Here is a 21,971-nt window from a genome sequence, read left to right as displayed (position 1 = left end):
AGAAGAATAGAAGTTTCACAGCAAAGGCAACCAACACATTAGTAGGTTTATGCATTTATTAGGAAGAGTTGCACCAGACTGCATAAGCCAACATTAAGAGCTGCTCAATAATGGATACACCAATGATACAACATATGGTGTACCTTTTTACATGGTTGGTCAAAGTGAAAATTAAACCACTTCATTCAAACTATGCAAGTATCCAAGTTGAGGCGCCTAGCATCCATTCTTGACAGTAAAAAGCCGTTCCTGCAAAATAAAAAGAACACAGGTCAAGACATCTCGAAAAGTTAGCTACAACACTTGGGGCAAAACAGTCTTGAGCATACATGCCAATCCATTGTACAAGAGCAGCTGCTCATGTCATCCTTCCAGAACTTTGAAAACTCTTGTCGTCTAGAAGCTGCAGAAACTAGTCCATTCCGACCAGTTTAATCAGTCTTTGTTTATCCCATGTACCATTTTATGGTATTAAGCAGAGTTTAAAATTACACTATTCCAAACTAAACTGCAGTAACTGTTAATTGTAAGTGATTGCATTGTGAAGCAGCTCATTTGAATTAGACACGCCAACAATGTAGCCTTCTTGATTGGTTACTAGGCAGTGCCTCAGGTGAAAGGTTAAGTGCTATTAAGTTTTCCTAGCTGATATGTATTTTGCAAAATTTGTTTAAAAATAGATTACATTTCCCCAGATGTATTGCAATTAGTTTCCTTCCTCCTCGAGCACTTTCTTGATCTAAAAGAAAGCAAGATAATGTTTTTTTGTCAGACACCCTTAGTAACAAGAATTACAGGTGACAGCTTCCCAGTTGGCAGAAGAGAAGGTAATGGACTAAAGCTGAAAAAATTTGGCTCCGTAATACTCCTGGGTATTATGACACAACAGTTGGTAACGGCTGAGTTGTTTAAATCCCAGAGGGAAACTTGAACAACTGTCATATCCTATATTTTCTATTTGAGATGCAGCTCTGAATTCAGGAATAAGACCACCAAGTCTCAGTTTTTTTATATATAAAACCAAATTAAACATTTATTAATTTAAGAAATTAAACACATACACATCTACAAATTACTACCATAATAACTTTAAACAAATCCCCAAATTAATCACTCCCAGTTAAATCTTCACCCAGGCTACAGTAATCTTTAAACTGACTTTAAACTGACACCAGGCAAAGAACATTTGACCTTACGAATTCAAAATGGAGGTTCCTTGCAATTTGGTTCCTTTGCAGACAGTCATAGGCTTACAGGCTGGTTAGATCTTAAATGCCTCTGACCTGCGCACAAAACTCCCGTTTATACCTAGCTTCCTCTTTGAATGTAAATTTTCCATTGTATCCTAGGCTTTTAACTTCACATTTTCAAACAATGACATTTTCATCCCACTAATTTTATTAGTAATACAAACACATTGCTTGGTAAAAACAAAAAGCTAAAAGCTACTGCGGATGCTGGAAATCCAAAACAAAAACAGAATTACCTGGAAAAACTCAGCAGGTCTGGCAGCATCGGCGGAGAAGAAATCAGTTAACGTTTCGAGCCTTCATGGCCCTTCGGCAGAACTGAAGCATAGTTAGAAGGGAGAAATATAAATTGGTTTAAGGTGGGTGGGGGGGGAGGAGAGAGAGACATTGAGGGTGTGGTGATTGTGGAGATGAGCTGCTCATCTCCACAATCACCACACCCTCAATGTCTCTCTCTCCCCCCCCCACCCACCTTAAACCAATTTATATTTCTCCCTTCTTCTAACTATGCTTCAGTTCTGCCGAAGGGCCATGAAGGCTCGAAACGTTAACTGATTTCTTCTCCGCCGATGCTGCCAGACCTGCTGAGTTTTTCCAGGTAATTCTGTTTTTGTTTCACATTGCTTGGTATTTCCCAGCTAGGTGCAAGATTTTACACATTTTTAATGCTTTATTCAACAAATGCAAATGTATTCTTTACATTCTATCCTTACTTACTGTTTACCCAATTAACACCTCAAACTGCTATACATCAAAGCACCCGACTAGCTGGCTTTAATCCAATTAAGGCACACAGTTAAACACAGACAGACTCTACTACAATTCCATTTTAAAATAATTTCTAATAATTATAGACATTAATATCTCTTCACGACACTGGGGAACACTGCTTCTGGCCACTTCTAGCATAGCCCACGCAGCACGCCATGCTGGCACAGACGCTAGTGCCAGCACGCTATGCATGCGCTAGAAGCTTTCACAATATGTAGACTGACGTCAAAACAGTCAAGCCGATTTCGTGCACATTCCACCAATTTGGACCACCCAGGCCCAGTTAAATGTCATGTCTTATACTCCCAGCTAATATGCATTATTTATAGGGCTAGCCATCCAACTTGGCGGGGATGTGCCTTCGACTTTCTTTCACACTTGCAAAGTTTGTGCAAGTAACCTGGCGTTTTCTTGGAATACTTCTAGTGACATCGAACATTAAAGGGAGTGTTGCAGCACCCTGACAGGGAGGTTGAAGAAGCTCTCTGTACAGAATGCTACCTCCATCTCAGTCAGGAGCAATGCTTGATGCACCTATGTTTCACCAAGGAGGTGATCACTCCTTGCTACCTCTTTCAAAGGACCCACAGCTACACAGTGGGAGCAAGGACAACACTGTCAGTGGCTGTCAAAGTCACAGATATGCTCAGCATCTATCCAAGTGGATCCTTCCAGGTACAGAACTATCATTTTCACCATTCACTGCTACTTCAGGAAAGAGACAGGGGCCCTGTATGCCAGTAGAGGGGACAACTTTACCTTCTCTTACCAGAGAGAAACAGGCATGTGGCTTTGTCAAGGTAACAGGACTCCCAATGGTGCAGGGATCCATTGACTGCACATACATGGCTCTGTGGGCCCACATGTAAATGGCGAGAAGTACAGGAACTGCAAATGCCAAACTCCACTCATGTTTAGGTCGTTTGAAAACATACCCAGAATATATGTCAGTGAATGCTTGTTATCCTGGCAGCAGCCATAATGTTTCCACCTTGAAGCAGTCATTCGCACCATCTTTGGGCTACCATGACAAACCAGAGGCTGGCTACTTGGAGGCAAGGGATACCCCTCTGTGCACAAGGGTAATGACTACTCTTGACATGTAGTCATAGAAGGGTAATGCAACTACGATGAGGTGTCCAAGCTTGTGCTGGTCCTCCACAGCCTTATGAGAGCACAGAACTTGGCACCAGGTATCCGGAGACCACCTCAGGCAGCAGGAAGGGGTAGAACGCAAGGCAGCGACATCCGGGACCCTTTCATTCTGGAAGGACTGTCTGTAATTAGCTACCAAAACTATTTCCCCCCATTTCTGCCTCCATATTCCACCATCATCATTCCACCTTTAAATCCATCCACTACATACAATCACCGTGTCCTCTTGGCCAAGACTAAAAAAACTACCAAAAAAAAAAAATTGCATAATTTTAATTCAACACATCAGGAACTGAACTATTCACCCTTATGCAACCCCTGCACGCCTATCCATGGCCTCTTCCTCCTAAGCAGTGCTGCCCCAGTAATCCATTGGGGAACAGAGTGCAAGACAGCCACGAGAGCTTGCATGCCACTTTGAGCGTTTAGATCCACAGCCATTATGGCAGCAATTTGAGCCTGCAAGGCAGCAAGCATGGTTCTCATGATCCAAGTCCAAGATTCCGCTGCAGCAGAGGTTTTAAGTGGCTTTCACCACTTCTGCAGTGGAAGGTGAGAAAGCTGCCACCAGTTGCTGCATCACAACAGAGTCTGCAAATACTGTCATGGAGCTGGCCACCACTTCCACACTGGGAAAAAAAAGGGCTCCAAACTCTGCATTACATCACACAAGGTGGACCTAGACTCTTCAATGCTCCTCAACAGTGACACAGGCTGTCTGGCAGGCCTGCCAATGCACCAAGCATCTCAGCATGCATGCCTATCAGCCTTCTCCAGTATGACAGTCACAGGAATCCCTGCAGCAGAACGTCTGCAGTCCTACTCTCCAGTGAACGGGAACACACGTTGTCCTTTCCCCTGGCCTGCTTATAGCTCACTTGTGCCCTGTGACTCACCAAGCCTATACTCCCCATGTCCTGTGCCAGTATCTGAGTTGGTAGATTAAATTGTCAGCTAAAGTGATGGTGTTTCTTCAGGCATCTGATGCATCTTGCCCCACATGATGAGTCTGCCATGGCTGGCCAAAGTGGCACTTTTTATCCCGCCCCCCAGATATCTGGTGGATGGAGATCAGGAGTCCATGGTCACACCATTTACACCTTGCACTTCATGCCAGAGATCTAGGTGAGGGGGAAACTGATTTGAGAAGGGGCAGGACTACCTGCCTCACTCCCTTCTCTCTTGCAGAACAAAGTGACTTATAACAGAAGGAAGCATGTCAGTGATTATGTTTGGGTGACATATTTGCTAAGCTGAATCACTAGAGGTGTATGGAAGCAGAGAGAGGCGGGTATAAAGCTGGCAGCATAAGATGTGGGACAGTGAGTAAGAATATCTGAATATTAGGCCCAATTGCTAGATATTGCTGATGGGTAAGTGATGACACTGATATATTGAACAGTGTAAGGGGTTGGTGGTGCAGTGAATAGGAGGTGCATTCACTGACCTTGACCACATGAGATTATTGAACCTCTTGAAGCACTGCTATCAGGTCCTCAGGGCCAGACTCTGGGAACTGACCTCCCTGGCCACCTGCTCCCATTCCCTTCTCAGTTTGCTTAGGTGGCCTCCTCCAGAAGACATGCTTCTCCTCCTCCTTTCAACCTCCTGTACAAATGGCTCCAGTGATGCATCAGAAACCCAAGAGTGCTGTCTTGCCCATTGCGCCATCTGGTGTGCTTCCCCTTGCAGCCAATTCCTACAGCTTATGAGTGCATCACCCCTTTAAGAGGTGCAGGCTAACAAACACATGCTGGCTAAGTACACTGCTGGGCCTTCTGAGTATGCAGTCAGTCAGCAGCATATTTGGCAGTGGGCTGCATGCTGACATCATTGGATTGAGAAGGCAAGACAAGCTTATACAAAGTGCATATGTCAACAGGATTGAGGGTGGTGTAATTGCAAATTGGGATCCTGGAGTCCAAAATCAGAAGCATTCCAATTTTTAGCCCCTAAGCTCTTCTATCTACCTGATATTCAAGCTGCAGACTTTCAAACATAAATACCTTTAGCATGTTTTCTAGTTTAACAGCATCAGCTGAAAACTTGCGGATCCCATCAGACAGTTTTTCCACAGCCATCTGGTCTTCATTGTGACACCAACGAAAGGTCTGTTCATTCATTTCAACTTTTTGTAGGTCAAGAGCTTGGGCTGCATACAAGTAGAGGAGAACTTTTAGGATTTAGGCCAGTTATTTGCATTTACAGAAGCTGATTCATGAACCTAAACACAAAAGAATTTGTACACAGAAATTTCAACTTTTACACAGCCATCTGTTACAGGGAAGTGGGTTCATGATTTTACAAGGTTAAGAAAAAGGCATTAAAAATAAACTTTAAAACCATCAAGAAGAGCTTAATTACAACAACAACCCTAAACTATAAGACACGGATTTAAAACATTAGTTTAAACTAGTTGTATTTACTTTTGATTTTGCCCTCCCAGTACTTGACTTTTTCTTTTGGCAGAGAGGCTCTCATCACCCATGTTGAAGGTGGAAACAACTAAACTGATCCTGAGCCAGTTTTCCCCAAAGGTCAGTACACCCTCCAACATCCCCACAACAATGTTAATGTCAAAAACAGATGCATGCACCTACATTGAACACTCTCCTGCCCAATAAGCATACTTGTCAATGCAACAACCTGCCTGCCTCATCCCTGAAGAAAGGTCCAGAGTAAAACTAGTTCAAGGCTTGCTAAGAGTGAAGAAACTACCTAGGTTTGTGTACCAAGGGTGGATTTGTTGTGCAAATGAAAATATGCACGATTGGCATAACTGGTCCAGAATTATCCCCGGCTCTTTAATCCCACTTCACCCAAAAACACCTGGTCATGACTTCCTTTGTACAATGCCATGGGAGATCTATCTCTATAAAAATAAAAAGGGAAAAAAGATAGAAATTCAGATGCTATGTTGCCACACAGGAACCCTGGATGCCACTCCACAGGAGTTACAGGCCTTCATTAATGACAAGATGGGGAGTAAAATATCCAAGTTTGCTAATGATACAAAGCTAGGTGGAAACATAAACTATGTAGAAGACGACACAGCGGCAAAGGAGATATAGATAGATTGAATGGGCAACAATGTGACAGATGGAGTATAATGTGGCAGAGCGGTTATTCACTTTGGTAGTAAAAATAGAAAAGCAGAATATTTTGTAAAAGATGTGGGACTTGTAAATGTTGATGTTCAGAGGGACTTGGGTGTACTCATACAGGGAATACAAAGTTAGCATGCATTTACAGCAAGCAATTAAGATGACAATTGGCATGTTGGCCTTTATTGCAAGAAGCTTGGAGAAGTCTTTCTACAATTGTATAGGGCTTTGAGACTGTATTCTGGATGTAATCTGCTTTTATATTCCTGGCTACTTTATTCCCATTCTGTTTTTCCCCCTTTTCAAACAACTTTTTGATGGCCCTTTGCTGATTTCTAAAATACTCCCAATTCTCAGGCTTGTTACAATTCTTTGCCACATTATAAACCTCTGTCAATCTAATTCTACCCTTAACTTCCTTAGTAAGCCACAGATGGATCTTCCTTACAGAATGGGTCTGTGTGTATGTATTTTTGTTGAATATTTTGAATTATTTAAATGTTTCCCATCATTTATTTATTTATATACTTACCCACTCAACCTTAGCCAGTTTTCCCCTCATATCTATGTAATTTGCTTTAAGATTCTTGTTTGGGACTGGTGTGAGACACAGTTAAGCTTACAAGAGAGTCCAGTTCATTTGATAATGCAGTTGAGAGACATCTTACCTTTGTTAACACTCAAAGCAGGTGTTAGCTTCTCAAAATCTTTGCTAAGTTCTTCCAGCAGTTTTGGAGATATTGTGAGATAGTCACAGCCAGCCAATGCCTTGATTTCGCCAGTGTTACGGAAAGATGCTCCCATGACAATAGTCTTATACCCAAACTTCTTGTAATAGTTGTAGATCTTTGTTACACTCTGTACACCTATCGCCAAATCAGGAATATAATTAACATTACAATTGCCAGAAATCGGCAGGTTTAAACCGAATGACTTTCCCCTTCGTTCTAAAAACAAGAGAGAGATAAGCCTTGTATCAGAAATACCCAGAGTATGGATATTTATGCATCAAAAAATAAATAGAGGAGGGTGAAATGAAGAGGAAAAAATAGTTTCTTGCTACAGTCCAATGTCAAATTCATTTATCAGTTCAACCAAAAGCTGAAAAGCAAAAGTGAAATATGCTTTAGATGGACAATTCAAAAGAAAAACAAAGATATCAAAAGGTTTGCCAAAAACAAAAGGGAACAGTTTGACTTGTCAAATTCAATCGTTTGGAAATTAGTTAAACAGGCCTATGATGTTTCAGTCGGTCATTACATAGTATTGTATATTTCAGTTCAACTAAACAGCTAGTTGCCAGTTTATCAGCACACTTTCCAGTAAGCTATAGCAAGAAGTCCAAATAAAAGATAAAGTTTCAAAACATTTCATTCACAATCAGACCCATGTTGGTGCACATTACACAGTATTGAGTCAAAGCACAAGACCTGCAAAGAAAATATGTTTCTACGGGATATGTAATGCACAATACCACAGAATAATCCTAATGTTTTGGCACAGCAGACTGATTGCCAAGTACTTGGGACAGTGTCAGTGAAGAGTGATGCAAATACTGAACATTTCAAGCAGCAACAGCAGGGCTTCTGATTCATTAACAGCACCTTTAACATAGCAAATTATCCAAAGGCACTTCACAAGAGCACAATGAAACATTTGACACCAAGCCACAAAAGGAGGTATGTCAGATGACCTTAAGCTTGAACGAGGAAGAAGCTTTCAAGGAGTGTCTTAAAAGGAGGAAAGAGAAGTAGAGATGCAAAGAGGTGTAGGGAGGAAATTTCAAAGTTCAGCGCCTTTCAGAAGATTGTAGGACTAGAGGAAGTTAGAGATGGGGAGGAGCCAAGCCATGGTGGGATTTGAAAATAAGGGTGAGAATTTCTGAATTGAGGTATTGTTTAACTGGGAGTCAATGTAGGTCAGTGAGCACAGGGGTGACAAATGAATGAATCTCGATACAAGTTCAGACATAAGTAGCAGAGTTTTGGACAAGCTTAAGTTTAGGAGGGTGAAAGATGGGAGGTCCACTAGGACTGTACTGGAAGAGTCAAGTCTAAAGATAACAAATATATGGAACATGGTTTCAGCAATAAATGAGCTCAGCTGTGGAGTCAGGCTTTAGAGTTGAAAATAGGTTGTTTTAGTGATGGCACACATATGCAGTTGGAAGCTCATGTCTAGTGTCAAATACAACACCAAGGGTGCAACAGTCTGCTTCAGTCTCAGGCTGTTGCCAGCAAGAGGAATAAAGTCAGTGACACAGAACACTACTTCTTAATTTTATATTAAATGGCAGTTGCTACAGACAAAAATATAGTGATTAAGATCAGCTGGAAAGTCCTCCCAAGTAAAAGGAGTTTAAACAATCTATAATTTCCAGTCAATAAAAGGCCACAGCTATACTAATTACAACAATAAGCTAATGTTTGCTATTGTCCTTGGGTTTACTATGGAATTCAATGGCTAGGTGAATGTACCTGGGTCCGCTGAAGGTTCGAAGCTTTTCTTATCTGTGTTGGCTACATGCCAGTCCAGAATGCGACCCACAAATGGGGAAATCAGTGTTGCCCCAGCCTCTGCACAGGCAACTGCCTGAGCAAATGAGAAAAGCAGAGTCATGTTGCAGTGGATGCCACACTGTTCTTCAAGGATCCTAAAACAGAGTTATTCAGGTTTAACTATGCCTGCTTGAAACAGTAAACTGGTCACAGCAACTCAAGGATGGTGTGTACAACAAGATCAGGAGGGAAGGGAAGATAAAAAAATGTGTTTGTATGTCAGAAGTGGTTTGTTTTAATTCTGAATATTTTACCAACTACCAAAGAATTAGCCAATTTAGATTTTCAACCGGTTGTGGAAAATAAATCTCCACTATCAGATCAAGCTGTAGCAAACATAGTAGATTAATATTAACCAGGAGGGACAGCAGCTGACTAGGTGGTGTTTAAATGTAGCTAATATTCATGGTTTATTTGAACCTTGTTAAAATGATATGTTTTGTAGTAATACATTAGGCTAGCTTGCATTCCTGAAGGTCACAGCAAACGTCTATAGGAATATTTAAAATTATGAATGTGGAAATACTGATATCCTTAGGTTGACAGTCAAATAAAATACATTCAAACTGTTAGTCCAAACCTCTGAACACATTATGTAGATAGACATGAAAGCTTAGCAGGTGCACAAGCCTTCGATGAGCTGCAGACCTGTTCCAATATCACTGCTCCATTTCTTGTGGTTTAAGTTCTCAGGTGAAATCAGGCCAAATGCATGCATAATAATTTCAAAACTGCTCTTTGCAATTCAGCTATCCAAGACATAAACTTCAAGCAGCCATCAGGTACAAAGGACAAGGAATATAATATCTTCATTTTCACTAGGTTTTGGTTAGAAATTGGGAGTATTAAAATAAATTCGGTTGGCCTCCCAAAGGTCAGGTAAATGTACAATACTCATGCCCACTCGATTCATTGACGTTTTTAGTCCATCATGTAGCTACAGACCAATACTTACTTCCCAGCCTGGATACCTTCCCATGTGGAAGCAAGTTTGATGAGAATACGGTCCTTGTTGATTCCTGCTTCTTTATACATCTGAATTAGGTGTTGGGCCTTTTTCACCATAGCTTCTTTGTCAAATGACAACCTAGCATAGATCAAGAAAGTGAGCAACAGGCACATCCAGGCAATCCAGTTAGTCAGTCAATTTCAAACAGGAATGATTTTTTAAAAATTCTTTCATGGGCTGTGGGTGTTGTTGATAAGGCCAGCATTTTTGTTGCCCATCCTCAATTGCCCTTGAAGGTGCTGGTGAGCCACCTTCTTGAATTACTGCAGTCCATTTGGTGTGGGTACACTCAGTGCTGTTAGGGAGTTCCAGGTTTTTGACTCAGCAACAGCGATATAGTTCCAAGTCAGGAGTGTGTGGTTTGAAGGAGGATTGGCAAGTTGCTCAGTGCATCTTGTAGATGGCACACATTGCTGCCACTGTGTGCCTGTGGTGGTGGGAACAAACATTTAAGATGGTGGATAAAAACAAAAAGCTAAAAGCTACTGCGGATGCTGGAAATCCAAAACAAAAACAGAATTACCTGGAAAAACTCAGCAGGTCTGGCAGCATCGGCGGAGAAGAAATCAGTTAACGTTTCGAGGCCCTTCATGAGGGCCATGAGGGCTCGAAACGTTAACTGATTTCTTCTCCGCCGATGCTGCCAGACCTGCTGAGTTTTTCCAGGTAATTCTGTTTTTATTTAAGATGGTGGATTGGGTGTCAATCAAGCGGGCAGCTTTGGCCTAAATGGTGTCAAGCTTTTTGTGTTGTTGGAGCTGCACTCATCCAGGCTAGTGGAGGAATATTCCACTCTTGTCTGGTGTCTTTTAGATGGCGGACAAGCTTTGGGAAGTCAGGAGGTGAGTTAATCAGCGCAGAATTCCATGATACTTCATTCTCTAAATGCAAACTGAACCCAATTTTTTTTAAAAAAGAGAACATCTAAATTTTTGTTTTCAGATTAGAGGGATGTAAACAGTGGAGTCCTCCCAGGGGTCAGTGTTGAAACCATTTTCTTACTACATAATGATCCGGACTTGGGTAGAGGAGTCACAGCATCAATTTACAGAAAACACCAGAAGACAGGAAGCATTTTTAAACTGTCAAGGAGATCAGCAAGTGACTTCAGGATACCACAAAATATGTTAATACATTGTGTAAATGCTTAGGAGAGCATATTGAGCAACCCACTAATTCTATTGGACAGATATGCTTTAAAATTGACTACCAGGTATTTATCATAAGCCCCTGTTCAATTATCAGTTTTTACCTTGCATCAACTTCAGTAGAAACTCTGCCAGGAATTTTCTTCAAAATTTCCACCCCAAAGTTGATGAACAGCTTGTCTACGACATTGGACATTTGTTCAGTCTCAGATCTGGAAAAAAATATATATATTTTTATATATCAAATCCTCAAGCAAGTACACTGGTACTTTAAATATTTGATTTCAGATACTGAACTTAACTTTTCAGAGGATAATTGAACTTTGTAATCTGTAATCCAATGAACACTTTATATAAGAAAGGAAATCATAACAGAGGGAGTATCAACATTAGCACTACACACTAATGTGAAATAATATATACAAAAATGAAAAATATACACTTTGTTACAAAGAGTATTAAAAGGGAGACAAAGAAAAAAAAACTTAACTCGCTGGCAGCACAGCCTTGCCTGCATAAAGTTGCACTCAGTGTTCAGGGCTAACCCCAGAAAGAAGAGTATAGTCTTCTACATTGGGTATCCCACACACACTCAGGCTACATATTAGGAAGACTATCTGCCTTGAATACTGGGGTTATGGGTAACTTTATTTTTAAAATTTCCTATATAAGCATAAAATTCTGGAGACACACAGCTGGCAGCATCTGTAAGAAAAGGTAGGCGAGTCTGGAAGGCAACACCTAGTTGACAGTCTTATTGACGATAGACCAGATAACACCAAGTGCAGTTCAGCTTCTCTATAAAAAAAGAGATAATGTAATTTCAGGATACAAAGCATTATATAGAAATAATTCTAGTTGCTCACAGCAAGCCTTCCTATTCAAGATTTTTTCAGGTGCTGCCTTTAAAAACTATACAACTTCATTGTGAACTAGTTAAAAACACTGCTGGAAAGATTCCTTCCCATCTTCCTTCGTATTTACATAGCAAGAGACAGATGCTGGTATTGAGAAGAATCTCGATGTCCTTATGCACGAATCACAGGAGGTTAACATGCAGGTACAGCAAGCAATTAGGAAAGCAAATAGTATGTTTGCCTTTATTACAAAGGAATTGGAGTATAAGAGTAGTATTTCTGGAATTATGTAGAGCATTGGACAGACCACACCTGAAGGACTACTATGTACAATTTTGGACTTTCAAAGGAAGGATATACTTGCCTTGGAGGGAGTACAACAAAGGTTCAGTGGACAGATTCCTGGGATGAAAGGATAGTCCTATGAGGAGAGATTGAGTACACTTGGACAACTTTCCCTAGAAGAATTTAAAAGAATGAGAGGCAAGCTAATTGAAATGTATAAAATTCTTATAGGTAATTCTTGATCGGGTAAATGCTGTGTGTATGTTTTCGCTGGCTGCAAGTCTAGAATGAAGAATCAGTCTCCGAACAAGTGGTCAGCCATTTAGGACTGAAATGAGGAGCAATTTCTTCACCCAAAGGGTTGCGAATCTTTAGAATTTTCTCCCCCAGAGAGAAGTGGATGCTCATTTTGTGTACATTCAAGTCAGAGATCAATAGATTTTGGGATATTAAGGGATATGGGGACCTCATGAGTAGTGTAGAGAAGTTGAAGATCAGCCATGATCTTAATAGATAGTGGAGCAGGCTTAAAGGATTGAATGACCTTCTACTCCTGTTTCTTATGTTCTTTGTCAAAGTGCAAGGAAGGAAACTGAGCCACAATTAAAAGAAAATTTGCTGAAATGTGAATGTGACTATAGTCAGCGCAACCTTTTGTGTAGCATTAGTGCTAGTTTAAACCCTACAAATTTGATTAGAAATGTTAATTCGAATAATGTCAAGAATCGCAGACGGCTTTGTCAAGTTCAAGGGCAGAGTAATCTTATGCATCCTTTAATCAGAACTCTGGCTACTGATGCATGATATTCAATGCAAAGAAGCTACTAAAGAATAAACCGATTCAGCTCAAATATTCATGTGTCTGCAACCAGGGCCATGTCAGAACACACGTAATCGTAATTGTTGACTGGAAAAGGAGTGTTTGCCACTACCCAAACCCTAGAAATATTCTATTTTCATTAAGGCACAGCTTGATTTTACCCATCATTAAATCTTTAGGTAGTTTCCAGAGGTTAGAGCACCACAATTCTAATCATTAGACCTTAGGAATGCCACAGGAATACGTTAAAGACACCTGCATAAATGTAACTAGAAAGTCTTATGGCACTCCATAGGAGTTTTATCAAGCAAAATTTGACACTGAACCATACATATGGAGAAATTAGGACAGATGACCAAAAGCTTGGTGGAAGACGTAGGTTCTAAGATGTATCTTAAGAGGGAGGGGCAGGGGCGCTGGTGGGAAGAGAGAGCACATGAGAGATGCTGGTTACTTTAGGGATAGGAGGGGCAAGGAAATGGAAGTATTGGAAAACAAGGGTGAGAATTTTAAAATTAAGGTGTTGCTTAACCAAGAGCAAACAGATCAGCGAGCATTGGGGCGGTGGGCTAACGAGACTTGATTCAAGTTAGAATACTACAACAGAGTTTTGAGTGAACTAAAGTTCATGGACTGGGAGGCTGGCCAGCAGAGCATTGGAATAGTCATGTCTAGAGGTAACAAAGGGTTTAGCAGATGAGTTGAGGCAGGGGACGCATTGTTGATGTTGCTGAAAACAAAAAGAATCTAAAAAATAGGAATAGGTAAGGCCATTCAACTCCTTGAGTATGTTCTGTCATTCAATAAGATCATGACCAACTTTCTGTCGCAGCTTCATCTTCCTGCCCATATCCCACCCCTCGACTCTTAGCATCTGAACAGCTTGCAATTGCTGAGCAGCCACAGCCTCAGGGGCAGAGGCTTTCAAAGTTTCACAACCTGAGTAAAGAAATTTTTCCTCAGTTCCAAATTGCTGATCCCTTATTCTAAGGCAATGACCATAGTTCTACACTCTCCAGGTAAGGAAAACGTCTACCGTGTCAAGCCCTTTAGGAGTTTTGTATATTTCAAGGAAGTAGAAAAAGGCAGCTTGAAAATGGCACAGATACATGGTCAAAAGCTTATCGCTGGGTCAGGCTGCTGGTTGCCTGGGAAAGGGATAAAGCAGATGGCTAGTCAATGAAGCTTGTGGTGGGGGCTGAAGGTGATTGCTTCGATCTTCCCAATGTTTAGATGGAGATAATTTCTGCTCATCTAGTACTGGATGTCAAGCAAGCAGTCTGACAATTTAGATACTGTGGGGGGATGAAGAGAGATGGTAGCGAGGTAGAGTCAACGTACATGTGGAACCTGACACATTTTCAGAGAATGTCACTGAACGGCAGCACGTGGATGAGAAATAAGAGGGATGAAAAGCCATTGCAGATGATTCTCTAGCTATAATTGGATAAATAAGAATGTAACTGAGTGAGTGGAACCCATCCTAGCTGGAGGGCAAAGGAGGTGTTGGAGCAGGATGGTGTGGTCAATGTGTCTTAGGGTGAAAAGTTACTTATCTAAATGTATGCTTCTAATACAATATGCACTTGTTTTACAAAAAAGGTAAATCTGTATTCCAACAAAACATGACATCCAAATAGCTTTATTACTACAACATTGTTTGCTTCAAAGTCACTAAACTGAAAATATGCTAGAAATTCTCTATAAAGTTGGTTTCAAAAAGCTAATAATTTTATTAATTTACTGTGGATCTAATATGAGCAGGGGGTGTCTACTATTTTGCTTCTTCCCATGTTTAGATTACAATTTGTATTAAAAATGCTCATGCAGTAATTACCACTACGGCTTTAGCTTAAAGATTTCTTACCCGCCAAGGCTCTTTCCATATTCAATGGCATCATCCAGTAACTTTTCATAGGCTGGCATCTGAGCAGCAGCAAGTATGAGTGATGGGTTGGTTGTGGCATCCTGCGGTTTATATGCATCAATGGCTATATATGAAAAGTAACAAATTCAACCATTGGTTATAAATATTATGCTCTAAGTAAGAAAGGAAACTAAATTAACAGCAAATGAGGTACACGGCATCAAGAAAGCACTGACAGGAAAGAGGGATACGTTCAGTTTTAGGTTTGTTGCCTGTAATTACCCATATTTCTAAAGCCTTGCAGAGGACAGGTCCCTGCATATTAATGTGTAGATTCTAGCAAGTATTAAGTGAGCTATATTGCAAACTTCACTGGTATCTTAAATGAAGATTTTTTTTCTTGTACACATCAGGACAGATGCAAGAATGCCAAATTTCAAAGAGAACGACAATCTACACTGCATTAGAAATGGGGTGCTGATTGGTTGAGACATTGCCACAGCAAACGCACCAGGGGGCTATCGTTCCCTGCATGCTTTTGTTTATTCAAAGAAGGTATCTGGACAAATTCCCTGCATACGAATAAATAAAATGAAGCTACCTATATTCACATGCAGGGAATTTGTCCAGATAGTGCACCTTCTTTGAATCAAGCATGCAGGGGACAATAGCTCCCTGGTGCGTTTACTATGGCAATGTCTCAACCAATCAGAGCCTATATATATATATATATATATATATATAGTCCCTAGTAAGAGTAAGTGGCTTGTTAGAAGCTACTTATATTCATATGCAGGGACCGGTCCGCTGCAGGCAAAAGGAGCAAGTCTTTTATTTAGAGGAAATGCATGCTTTCACTTCCATCTGCCTTATGGGGTCCATTTTAAAATTCTGTTTGTCTTGTACTCCAATTTGTAAAAAAAAATGCCCTTTCTATAAGTAAGTTTTCAGCTAATCAAGAGCTATGGTATACATGTTCAGACATAGCCAGTAACATTATTATTGGAAAAATTATTTCCTCAGTGGTATTGGTTGTCTGGAGTCGAATTTAACAAAAGCAAACTGCTTCTATTTTTTTTAAATGAAGTGCACTCATTTTGTTTCTGGTATCCGCCCATTGCACAGAATATATATCTAGATAATATTACAATAAAACCCTATTCAGGTATTCGTAATCATTTTGAAATCATTGCTTTCTGCAAAGTCAAAGTGACTAAGCAGTTTGTGCCCTGCCCACACTTTGAACAATAATGTGTGACCAAGTTTTTCATGGAATGCAGAAGCAGTTCAAATTACAGCAAGCCATGTACAAGTGCAGAAATCTATAGATTCGGTTCTTCTTGTGCTTGGGTACAGTTGCACAGTTTATTTTCTACAACTGGAATGCCGTTTATCAAAGTTAGTTTATTTCCCCCCTTTCCCCACTCCCCAGGTTTCATTATTCTCCTCTTCCTTTTACCAGGAGTGCTCATTAAAATCAGATCCAAGAGCATTGGCATCCTCTGAAACCTTGCCCAGGTGGGCAATATAAGCGAGGCTCAATAGTGATATTAGGCATCAGAACCCGCAGCTGATCCGCTCCTGTCCTCACCCCAACATCCATTTCTAGCAAGGAGCTATTAGATAGCAAATCAGAAGGGAATACACTGCCCAATTTTTCCCCCCAATCCCAATAAAAGGAGTACATTTCAATCATGCCTGCTATTGCCCAGCTGTCATCAGCTAGAACAGAATTGGAACATGAATCCTCATCTATTTCTGTTATGCACTGAATGTTTTGAATGAGTTTATTCAAGAACTAACATTCATTCTTCAAAAAAAAAGCAGCACAAATTTAAGTTTACCTGTTCAAAATGACCCAGTATTAGGAAATCAGAGGCCCTTGATTTTTGTAACTAAGACAAAAAACACAAGGTACTTTGGGCACCATTGTACTCAATTCTCATTATGGGGCAAGTATCAATCCCTTACAGATTCTGGAAACAAGTCACTGTTAAATTTGAAGATGCTGGATGCACAAGATATATTTTTCATAAGTTGCTACACATCGATAAAGTCAGAACTTAAAACTCAATTGACAAAGAATCAATGTCCTGACTAAAACCAGATTTGAGCATTGGGTAGACAGGACCAAGTGGTCATTGTGACTAATCCTTGACAAGTGCACATCTTCAGTGTTTCAGACTATAAAGCCTTTCAATAAATAAAAAAGGCTGTTTGACCTGTTGAGTAATTCCAGAATTTTCTATTTTTGTTAGAAGGGCAAAGTCAAGTTTAATTTACTTAGGTGGGTCAGGGAGGTGGGTCGCAGCGTGCAAGTGGAAATAATAATAGGATAGTCATGGAAATAAGAATGATGCTTCTCAAAGCCTTATATAATGATTTTATTCACAAGGCAGTCAATATAATTTAACTCAACATTCAATTGCAACATAGGTTTAAATTGATTCAGCCAAAACATGCAAGTTGTTATTGGGTTATTCAGCTTTACATAAAGCACATAGACTATAAACTTCCCTGATCATACACAGCAGATTTAATGAGACAGTCATGTTCATCATTAGTAATTCAGTGCATGGGTACAGGAAAAAAAAAAAGGATTGAATATTATGAAATGGCTGTATTGTGTCATAGTGCTGTACAGCCTTTAAGGGTGCAACAAAACTCAACTCAATGTGCATTCAAGCATTCACTGACCAAAGCTCTTCAAATTCTCTTTCCCAAGAGATACACAAACAGCAGCAGCAATGAAATTTTGCTGCATTGACATTAATAGTTACTGTTTTACAGAAAGTAGTTACCCCACTTTCAAGCAGACCGGTATTGTAGCAATATTATCTTTTGTTCAGTGATGCGTTATCTAGCTGGTCAGGCAACACCCACTGACCATGTGAATAATTCACATTACTGACCCAATATTTATTGAAACACTGCAGTACGGTGTATGAAACATTAGTTCATTACAAATGTCCTGGCCACCATTTATCCCTCAAGCAACCACCAAAACATGCTTTCTAGTTTTAGGACCTCGGTGTGAACAAATCAGCATTTGATCATGTTAAGTGGTTAGACTTAAAAATTAATTAATATTCTGTCAAGCACTTCAGGATACCGAATATGTAAAACACAATAAATTCACGATCTTTATTTGATTATAGTGAACATCATAGCCAAGCCTGTTCTTGCTGCAGTGTACACGGGACAATAGCTGCATTACATTGCCTCCTGCTATATTCTCCCTTTTAAATTGGGAAGGATGTGTGGTAACAATTCAGGCAGATCAGACATGATGAAATAATAGTTGAGTATCATAAAAACCAACGCCCCTTTCAGGAATTAGGCCACATCCTTCCTTCTCCACAACATCTTTGGCTAAACATCAGGAAACAAAAATTGAGTGATGCCATATCACTTACGCCTTACCGAATCTCTCAAATAGAATGGGCAAGTTACACACATTCGAACTAAGAATTGTGAACTTTGGCTCAAAAGCATCACAGACATGACAGGCCAAATGGCCTCTTTCTGTGCTGTACCCATTCTGTGCATCAACTACTTTAACATACCTATAAATTTTATCATTTAAGCCCATATCAGGGAGTCTTACAGACAAGCATGAAACTGCCTGAGGAACAGGACAGATTTAGTGGCTTCAATCTTCCCTGTGTGTTGAAAAAAAAGACAGTCTTGCATTTATATAGCACCTTTCATGAACGTCAGATGTCTCAAAGCACTTCAGTAATTAAATAGTTTTGAAGCGTATTTGCTGTTGTAATTCTGGAAACACAGAAGTCAATTTACACACAGCAACTCTCACAAACCACAACGTGATAATGACCAGGCAATCTGTTTTATTAATGATTAAGGATACACACAAAGGGATAACTCCTCAGCTCTTCGTCAAATTAGTGCCATGGGATCCTTTATGTTCAATGGAGGGAGCAGACAGGGCCTCAACTTAACACCTCATCTGAAAAACAGCACCTCCAAAATTGTCACCCACAATTTTAGTGTTCAGCTCTCTGGAGTGGGACCCGAGTTGACTCACAAGGCGAGAAATACTACTAACTGAGCCACAGGTGACTGGAGAAAATTGCAGCTCATCCCAAGACTGGATGTCAGAGAAGCAGGCTGCCAAGAGTCAGGGTGAGAAAAGGGAGGGGGGCGGGGGGGGCTGTGGACAGATAAAGCCAGCGATTTGGGGGTGTGTGAGTGGGAAGAGAGACCACCCAGACAGTTCCTGGTCTATGAAGGTCTGAGATTGACCTTGTCTGATAAGCTTGATAATGAATTGGGCTGTACTTGAATAACCATTGGGAAACTCTTTTGAGTTATCAACAATCACAGATTGCAACCCTTTCGAGTACAATCACAGTTCTTGGTTTCCGGGAGTGGGACATGAACCCACAACCCTCTGATTCAAAGGCGAGGGTGCTATGGGCTGAGCCACAGCTGACACCTTCTTGTCTGATAAGCTTGATGAGTAAACAGCTCACAATGCAGAGCTGATTAAAGGTGATGACCCGCTTCCTTGTGTTGCCATCTTTATACTGTGGCTCTGATCAGCAATCTCACCCCCAACCAACAACCAGGCCGGGATAAAGGAGCGGCTCGGCGGTGGTGGGGGCAGGATGTTGCCATGGAGCTTACCACCATCATCACCATCACCATTCCCATCATCCCCTCCCCTCCTCACCATTGAAGTCCCCGGTGTCCGCCACCACCACCGTGAACTCCTTCAGCTGTTCCAACACCGACGCCATCTTCTGCCGTTTGGCTGTGGAGTCGCACTCTGCCATGGTGTGAGCAGGGGGCGGGCGGCCGTCTTTATCGGGAGGGCGGAGCGGCGCGGCTGGGGGAGGGGAGGTCTGGCAACAACCAATGCAGCCCCGGTCAACGGGATCACCCCGAAAACAAGTGGCTGAACTGACCACCGCGGATTAACCAATGGCGAGCCATCAGGAAGGAGGCGCTGGCCAATCATCGGGAACTAGCCGGAAGAATGCTCCCGCTGCAGCCAATCAGGTGCTTCCAGTAGGGAGGTGGATAGCCAATGAAATTCCGCTTTTAGCTCTTCCAATCAACATCAACAGTCGCAGCATCGTATCCAATAAGATTACCCAACGAATACGCCAATCGCAGTTCCCTATTATATAAAGTGGCCAATTACATAAACAAGGATATTGGAACAACCAATGAGGTTTAACTTCTTCATCAGCCGCGTGAAAAAGTGAAATACTGCGGATGATGGAAACCTGAAATGAAAATAGGAAGTGCTGGAAATATTTGACGTCTGTGCAAAGAGAGACAGAGTTAATATCTGAGGCCAAGCATTGTCGCAATTTGAAAATTCTCATCCTTGTTTTTAAATCCCCATGACCTCAATGCAATCTTCTTCACCCCATAACTCTCATAAGCATATCGAGCATCCCTCATTTTGTTCGCTCCACTAGGCTGCTGCTGACCGATCCTTTGTCCCCTAGTGAGAAAGGCCCTCTCAGTCAGATCCTTCCAACACGCTAGGAGTCTCACCCCCTCTGCATGTTGCCCTCGAGGTGGCTGTGGTGGGGACGAGACCGTTGTTCACTTCCTTGTAGATTGTGCCTTTGTAAAGAAGGTCTGGAGAGAGATGCAGTGGTTTCTGTCGAGGTTCATCCTGAGCAGTTCTGTGACACAGGACTCTGTGCTCTACGGGCTCTTCCCAGGGGGACACACCGAGACAAACATCAACTGCAGCTGGCGGATCATCAACTCGGTGAAAGATGCTCTTTTGTCTGCCCGAAACTTGTTGGTCTTCCAGTGCAAAGAGTTGTCCCTGACCGAGTGTTGCAGATTGGCACATTCCAAAGTCCAGGACTACGTGCTGAGGGACGCACTAAAGCTTGGGGCAGCTGCCGCAAAGGCGCAATGGGGAAGGGTCACTGTTTAAAACCTTTCTGCCACAGTGCACTGAGGGACTGGGAACTGTTTAGAGCCCCCCGGGCTGTACAGCTCAAAATGATTGTCTGCAAATGATTGTAATATTCATTTATTGTATTGATGCACCTCGTGATACATGTTGTAAAAGTTGAACCTGATTGTACCTTTGTGATGGTGATTTTGAAATGATTTGGTATGTTCTTCCAGATATTTTATGAATAAAGTATATTTTTCCAAAAAAAATGCCTGAACACTAAACTGTGGAATTCTCCCGTAAATCTCTCCACTTCCATACCTAAAATAAAAACAGAAAATGCTGGAAAAACCCAGCAGTTCTGGCAGCATCTGTAGAGAGAGAAACTGAGTCCAGTATCTTCTTCGGAACCTCATTTTTGTCCCTCGCTTTCCTCATTTAAGAAACCCCTGAAAACCTACCTCTTTAACCAAGCTTTTGGTCATCTTCTCTAATACCTCCTTATATAACACACCTTCACTGCCCGGTGAGGAATCATGGGATACCCTGTTATGTTAAAGCACAATTTATAAAAGTTGTTGTTTTTGTGAGTAGCAGGAATCAAATGCTGTGTTAGTTGTCCTGAATCTGTCTACTAGCGAAGACATGCCTCAGTCTTGTCATATAAGAAGGAAATTGAATAAATCAAAGCTATGCAGCCGGTTTGAAAATGGAATTTCTTAAGGTGTCTAAATTCAACCTAGTGGGAAGTTTTAAATTCAGCAATTCATCCCTAGACTCAGCACAAAAAGAGATTTTCAATCTTCAGGACCATTATAAAGTTTGAGAAAAAGGATAGTGCTTTACAAAGCAACACTTCTGTATTTACTATGGGCCAAAGACACAAAGCATACTTCTAAAGCTTTCACATGAGTCAGGGAATCAGGGAAATGATTATGAAACTGTTACAAAATTTCAGTGAATACTTTGTCCCAAAACTTAACATAATTATTTAGGTTATGAAAGGTTGTTTCAAATGGAGTAGTTAGAAAAGGAAATAAAATATAGAACCATTTATCAGAAATCTCTAAACTGCTGGAGAGTGAATTTGACTCAGCAACAACTTGCATTTATAAAGCACCTTTAGTGTAAGGAAACAACCCACGGTGCTCGATAAATCGCAAAAAATCTCACAAAAATAAACACCAAGCCAGGAAAGATACAAGAAATGACTAAAAACTTAGTCAAAGATATAAATTCTAAGGAGGGTCTTAA

General features: G+C 41.0%; 1 protein-coding gene across 1 annotated transcript; it reads right to left on the bottom strand.

Moving 5' to 3' along the window:
- Positions 1-42: 42 nt before the first annotated feature.
- Positions 43-19,681, bottom strand: taldo1 (transaldolase 1). Its single transcript, XM_078549102.1, has 8 exons — positions 19,521-19,681; positions 14,825-14,948; positions 11,100-11,207; positions 9,794-9,925; positions 8,758-8,933; positions 6,949-7,146; positions 5,183-5,328; positions 43-249 (listed from the first exon to the last, which is right to left on the bottom strand). Exons 1-8 carry the CDS (start codon positions 19,621-19,623, stop codon positions 217-219), a joined length of 1,020 nt encoding a protein of 339 aa, XP_078405228.1. The 5' UTR covers positions 19,624-19,681; the 3' UTR covers positions 43-216.
- Positions 19,682-21,971: the final 2,290 nt, after the last annotated feature.

This window comes from Cetorhinus maximus, chromosome 9 (assembly GCF_964194155.1).
Source record: "Cetorhinus maximus chromosome 9, sCetMax3.hap1.1, whole genome shotgun sequence".
In the NCBI taxonomy this organism is placed as follows: domain Eukaryota; kingdom Metazoa; phylum Chordata; class Chondrichthyes; order Lamniformes; family Cetorhinidae; genus Cetorhinus; species Cetorhinus maximus.
This window is presented reverse-complemented; position numbering and strand designations above follow the sequence as displayed.